General features: G+C 43.1%; 1 protein-coding gene across 1 annotated transcript in view; it reads left to right on the forward strand.

Moving 5' to 3' along the window:
• Positions 1–6,841, forward strand: part of Hormad1 (HORMA domain containing 1) — a 31,713-nt gene extending 24,872 nt beyond the window's left edge. The window contains exons 13-14 of the mRNA XM_051156949.1: positions 1,906–1,977; positions 6,761–6,841. Of these exons, the coding sequence (XP_051012906.1) occupies positions 1,906–1,977; positions 6,761–6,841 (153 nt within the window). The remainder of the gene's footprint in view (positions 1–1,905; positions 1,978–6,760) is intronic.
• The last annotated feature ends 191 nt before the right edge of the window (positions 6,842–7,032 follow it).

Consider the following 7,032-nt stretch of genomic DNA (forward strand, 5'->3'; position numbering starts at 1 on the left):
TGGGAATTGAGCCTGGGAGCTTTAGAAGAGCAGTCAATACTCTTTTTTGTTTTGTTTTGTTTTGTTTTGTTTGTTTTGGTTTGTTTTGGTTTTTCGAGACAGGGTTTCTCTGTGTAGCCTTGGCTGTCCTGGACTCACTCTGTAGACCAGGCTGGCCTCGAACTCATAGCGATCCGCCTGCCTCTGCCTCCCGAGGGCTGGGATTAAAGGCCTGCGCTTAACCACTGAGCCATCTCTCCAGCCCCAGGATCTCTGAGTTTTGAGTTTGAGGTGAATCTCTGTGAGTTTGAGACTAGCCAGGTCTACAGATTGAGTTCCAGGACAGCCAGGGCTACACAGAGAAACATTGTCTCAAAAAAGAAAGGAAGGAAGGAAAGAAGAAAAAGAATAAATCTATTTTGAGACAATAATCTCACTGTGTAGTCCTGAAGCCCACTATATAGACCAGATTGCTTTTACCCTCACAAAGATCCACCAGCCTCTGTCTGCTTAGTGCTGGGATTAAAAGTGTGCATTGACATGCCTGGCAATAAAACTGTTTATAAAAAGGTTTTCTTGTAATGTACCACTAAGATGTTTTGAGGATATACTAATACTTTGTACATTTTTCATTAAAATTATTTTCATTTATACACGTAAGTGTGTGGATACACATGTGCCATGGCCTTTAACTGGTTAGTCACCTTGCTGGACCAAATGGAAAATTTTATCAAAAGTATTCCTGATGTTACAAATTGTAACATAAGTACAGCTTTAAAAGGTCAGAAATAAAAATATTCAGTAATACTGAGATTTCAGGGACTGGAGAGATGGCTCAGTGGTTAAAGTTGTTTGCTGTTCTTCCAGAGGACTCAAGATCAGTTCCTAACACCCATGTTGGGTGGCTCATAACTTTTGTGGCATACACATATAAATTTAAAAAGAAAGAAAAGAAGATTTCAGCAGTGTTGGGAATCCAGGGCTTTACACATGCAGGACACTGAGCTGTACCTCCAGCTGAAAAGACAGCTTCAAGCATAAGAAAAGATGTGCCAGACATCTGCAGTCTCAGCACTCAGGGGGCAGAGATAAGAAGATTGTAAAAGTTCAGCCTGCCAGGGCTACGTGACAACTTTATGGCTACATAGTAAGACAGTGTCTCAAAAATATTTTTGGAAAAATTCTGTCAAATAATGTAAAGCATGAAGTATGTCCTTTATAGAAAATAGTAATATGACAGTAAATTTCCAGTATCCAGTATTTAATAACTATGTATACAACATTAATTGCTGTTGCCAAAAAGTAGAAAAAAGTAAATGTCCACCAACAGATAATGGGATAAACAAAACTGTTAGAGCCACACAGTGGAATTATTCAGCCATAAAAGGAATGAAACATTAAAACACATACAACTAGTTGAAAGAAGCCAAACCACAGAGGTCACACACCATGTGATCCTGTTCATGTGAAAGTCAGAATTTGAGGCTGGACGTGGTGAAAAGAAGCCTTTAGTCTCAGTAATAGTGAGGCAGAGGCAGGCAGATCCCTGTGCATCTCAGGACAGCCAGGACCACATAGACCTTGTCTTAAAAATTGAACAAACAAGTCAGATTTTGGAAAGTTACTGAAACAAAGTATTGGAAATGGCAGGAGGCTGGAGGGTAGGAGATTGATAATAGCTGAAGAAGATGGGCTTCTGTGAGGCTTCCAGAGAGATGGAAGTGTTCTAATAATGAATAGAGTGGTAAATTGTAACACTCTGAAGATACTTACTGAATTATACATTTAAGATAGGTGAGTCATATACCGTCTGAATTATGTGCCAGTGCAACTTTTTAAATTTATATAGTTGTGTAAGGTTGAAAACTCAACTGTTGCCTGTTGTTTGAGAAATAATGAAATAGTAATTTTTCTGTCTTTGTGGAGATAAACGGAAATCAGCAAGGACAATCTTCTAAAGAAAATCGGAAAAGAAGTCTTCGTCAAGCTGGGAAAACAGTAAGTCTAATGCAAATGTATGGGTTGAGTAAAATGGCAGCTATCTGAACGTCGTTACTATAGAGTAAGGTGACGAATTTGATATTCCTGAATATGCCTTAAAGTCTGACACCCGAAACTTGTTCAAATATCTGAGGCTGCTGGATGTGATGGTTCCTGCCCCGACCCTAGTGTGGGGGAGACGAAAGCAGAGGCTACCAAGCACTCAAGTCCAACGTGGCCTACGGAGTAAACTGCAACTCAGCATGAGCTATAGTGTGAGTCTCAAAAAATAAAGGTTTCCTAAATGTAAGTAACTACTGCCCATTCCATGAACAAACAATTCAGCTATTGGAAGAATTTGTAAAATAAACATGTATATCAGGAAAAACGTAAGTAGAATGGCACAATGATCTAAAAATGTTCCAGACATTTGGGCTACACAATTGAACAGAACTTTCTGGAGATCAAAACTAAGAGAAACAGCAAAGATGCCATATCCACGTTTCCTGAAAACATACTGTCTCCTCGTATCTCTATAGTTGCTTTATATTTGGAAACTTAACGTTACCAAATCAGATAATTTGTCATTTGAAAAAAGCCCTACATTTGAACTAGGATTTGAACATTATTAGTTAACTCTAGACACCTGAAGAGCTGGGATGTTGGTAGTCGAGTGCATGCTGAGCATCTGTGAGGCCCTAGATTTGATTTCCAAGAAACAAAAAATGTAGACCACTGAAATCCTAAACACTTTGAAATGTTTAAAAGAGAACCTAAAGTACATAGGAGTTAATTATTGTCCTTTTGCCTTAGAAGCAGATCTGTGTAGCCCAGGTTGTCCTTGAACTACTCAGGAAGCCTAGGATGACCCTGACCTCCTAGACCTCCTTCCTCCATCTCCTGAGTCATGGGGCGATAGGTGTGCACCACCATCCCCAGTTATGCTGTAGACAGAACCCAGAGCGTCCTGCGTGTTGGGACAGGCATCCTACTGACTGAGCTACATCCCTAACTAGTTTCCCCCCCCCCAATATTTTTGGTCTTTTTGAGGCAGGGTTTGTCTGTTTAACTGCCCTGGCTGTCCTGGTATAGTTATTTATGTATGCATTCGTTCGTTCATTCTGAATATGTGTGTGCATGTGTGCATGTGCGTGTGTTCACTTGCCATAGTGCCCATGTGGAGGTCAGAGGACAATTAACTTGCAGGAGTTTGTTTCTTCCTTTTACTATGTGGGTTCCAGGGATAAGACTTAGTTTTTCATGCTTAGTGGCAAGCACCTTTACCTACTGAGCCGTTTCACCAGCTCCCCGGCTAGTTTTGTCCTTTAAATTTTATGTGCATGAGTATGAGGGCATATGCCACATGCTCCCATGGAGTCCCCACAGAGGCATGAAGAGGGCATCAAATATCCTGGAACTGGAGTTACAGACAGTTGTGAGCCACCATGTGGATGCTAAAAATCAAACCTGGGTCCTCTAGAAGTACATCTCTCCATATCCCCTGCCAGTCAGTGTTTTTAATATGCATCGTTTAAGAAGGGAATGGAAAGAATGAAGCGACATACTTCTGAATTCCTCAGCAGTTGAGGTGACAAAGTTAGAGGGAGCACAGTGAGTTTGGGGCCAGTTCAGATTTCATAAATTGACAGTTCGCTAAGACATTTTCTTGCATTTCTCCAGTTTTTAAGAAGATTTATACATGGCGGGGGCGGGGGGATCTATATGCACTGCGTGCATGCCTGGTGCCTGTGGAAGTCAGAAGAGGGCGTCAGATTCAACTAAAGTGCTCTTAGCCACTGAATGTCTCCAGCTTCCCAAAGATTTATATTTTGTAAATTATATATATATATGTATGTATGTATATATGTTTGTATGCATGTATGTGTGTGTGTATGTTTTGCCAGGCATAGTGGTCCGTCCTTGCCTTTAATCCCAGCACTCAGGAGGCACAGGCAAAACTCTGTGAGGCCAGCCTAGTCTACATAACAAATCTCAGGCCTTTCAGGGCTACGTAGTGAGACCCTGTTTTTTTGTTTGTTTGGTTTTTTTTAAAAGCAGGGGGAGGGGCGATGGCAGGACATGGTGGTGCATGCCTTTAATCCCAGGGCTCGGGTAGATCTCTATGATTTTCAGACCAGCCTAGAGTACATAGTGAATTCCAGGATAGCCAGGGCAATGTCAGAGACCCTTCCCCACAAAACAAAGGACACTTAGCTCTTCTTGTCTCTGCATGGGTGCATGCACCTGAGTGCAGGCACCAAAGAAACAAGTGCCTTGGACCTGGACTTACCGTGGTTTGTGACATCTGACATGGGTGCTGGGAATGGGACCTATCACCCTCTTAACCATTGAGCCATCTCTCCAGGCTTAGTCTTCCTCTGTGTTTTAAACCTTGATATTTTCTTAGGAACCATAATTCAATTTGTCATTTATACTTTAACTTTTTCCAGAAAATGAAAGTTCAGCAGAAGGTCTTTGTTAGACATTGTCCAACTCATTCCTCCATTTACTCACACCCACACCCTGAAGCTAGAGCCCTGCACTTCCATGTCAATTGTAAGGCCTTAGTTTTCATCTTCAGCACTGCAAAAGAGAACACACAGGAGAGTGAGTGCACTGAACATCTCATTTTTATCAAGACATGGTGGGGCAGGGGTTAACTGGGAACATGAAGCTGAGGCTGGTCTTGAACTTGTGCTCTTCCTGCCTCTGTGTACCAACTGCTGCAATTATAGTCATGAGACTGTCTGCCTTAAAATATTTAAATCTTACATAGTCCCAAAGTAAAATGTTTTCCCATCTTTGATTAAAAAAATCTTTATTCCCTTTTCATTTCTCCAATTTTTTGACTATTTCAAAAATGAAATGTTACAATTACTCCTTCTTCTAATTCTATCTGCAATAACTCAAATGAACATCTTGCCTTTTGTGGGTATATACTTTTAGCAGTTATTTATAGGTAAATTGTTTGCCAATAATGAATTATACTCTACTTTAAAAATGCGCCAAGTAGCCGGCTGTGGTGGCGCACGCCTTTAATCCCAACACTCGGGAGGCAGAGGCAGGCAGATTGTTGTGAGTTCGAGGCCAGCCTGGTCTACAAATCGAGTCCAGGACAGCCAGGGCTACACAGAGAAACCCTGTCTTGAAGTAAAAAAAAAAAACCGCCCCAAGTATCCTATCTTAGTCTAAAATACGTGTGCTGAGATGAAGATGTAACTCAGTCAGTAGAGCACTTGGTTAACATGCATGGAGCCTGTGCTAGGCCCTCAGCACCACCTCCAACCATGCTTAGACACACTGAGTATATGAGGAGAGAGAAGCTCAGAGCCAACCCCTGTTAGGTAGTGCATGGGAAGCAATCCTGGGCCATAGAAGGCTCTGTCTCAAAAACAAGAAAGGGGCTGTCTCCTGTCGCCTCTCTCTGCAGCCACGGTCAACCCCGCCATGTACTTTAACATCATGGCCCATGGCAAGCCCTTGAGCCCTGCTGCCTTCCAGCTGTTTCCAGACAAATTTCCAAAGACAGCAGAAAACTTTGGTGCTCTGGTCATTGGAGAGACAGGATTTGGATATAAGGCTTGCTCCTTTCACAGAATTATTCCAGGATTCGTGTGCCAGGGTGGTGACTTCACACACCATAATGGCACGGGTGGCAGGTCTGTCTATGGGGAAAAATTTGAGGAGAGCTTCATCCTGAAGCGTACAGGTCCTGGCACCTTGTCCATGGCAAATGCTGGACCAAACACAAAACAGTGCCCAGTTTTTTATCTGCACTGTCGAGCCTGAGTAGCTGGCTGGCTGCATGTGGTCTCTGGGAAGGTGGAAGCGCATTGGGTCCAGGAAGGGCAAGACCAGCAGGAAGGTCACCATTCCCGGCTCTGGGCAGCTCCAATTCTTTTCACTTGCGGGCGTCTTACCCAGCAGACCATTCCTTCTGTAGCTCAGGAAAGCGCCTACCCCATCTACTCGCAGTGCCCGGTAATCTCGGCTCTCACTGAAGTTCTTTGGGCAAGTTTAGCTGGAATGCAGACTTAAGCTTTTGATTAATAATAAAAAGTAAATAGGGAAAAAACCAAGACATTTTATCTTATATGTGGTGCATAATCATTTTTATTGAGAGACAGGGTGGGGGGAGAAAACTTTTGACCAGTGAGGTACCCCAGCATGTAAGAGCACGTTGCCCTATGATGATCTAAATTTAATCTATGGGACCCACGTGTCAAGAGGAGAAAAGTAGCTGCTCCAAGTTGTCGCCTGGCCGCCACAGTTTGCATCGTTGAGTGTGCGTGTACTCCTCCGGGGGGGGGGGGGGGGGGGGGGGGAGGGAGGGTGTGTTTGTTTGCTTGTTTTTTGTAATTTGGTCTGGAGAGACAGCTTAGTGGTTATTAAGAACACCTACGGCAGCCGGCCCCAGTGGCGCATGCCTTTAATCCCAGCACTCGGGAGGCAGAGGCAGGCGGATCGCTGTGAGTTCGAGGCCAGCCTGGTCTACAAAGTGAGTCCAGGATGGCCAAGGCTACACAGAGAGACCCTGTCTCAAAGGAGAAAAAAAAAAAACCACAAACACCTACTTCTTTAACAGAGGACTAGAACTTGGTTCCCAGCACACACATCTGGCAGCTCAAAACAGCCTGCTATCCCAGCCTCAGAGGATCCAGTACCATCTCCTTGCATGCAAGAGTACCTGCACACACGTGCTCTACCCACAGACGGAGAAACAAACATATACACACACATTTTTAAAAGAAAATCTTAAAAATTTAACTGTAAGGTCTCTAAGAAGTTTTTTCTTTAACAGGCCCTTCATTTCTTGGATTCTTCTAGTGAAGAGGCAGCACTGAAAAGAAGACGAGTCAGTGAGCCAGAGGCACTCCCCTAACGCTGTTCTCACGCAGACTTGCAGTTCTCACCATTTAAACCAAAAGACGCTGTAGTCTTATTTGAAGGTGTGCTTTCTGTACCTCTGAAAATTATTTTGTAGTTCACACAGTTATCACTCTAATGAAAATTTGAGCTATTATATTGTGTTTACCTGAGCTAACTCCAAGGGAACTTTTGAGTAAACAAAAA

The sequence above is a fragment of the Acomys russatus genome, chromosome 15 (genome assembly GCF_903995435.1).
Source record: "Acomys russatus chromosome 15, mAcoRus1.1, whole genome shotgun sequence".
Taxonomy (NCBI): Eukaryota; Metazoa; Chordata; class Mammalia; order Rodentia; family Muridae; genus Acomys; species Acomys russatus.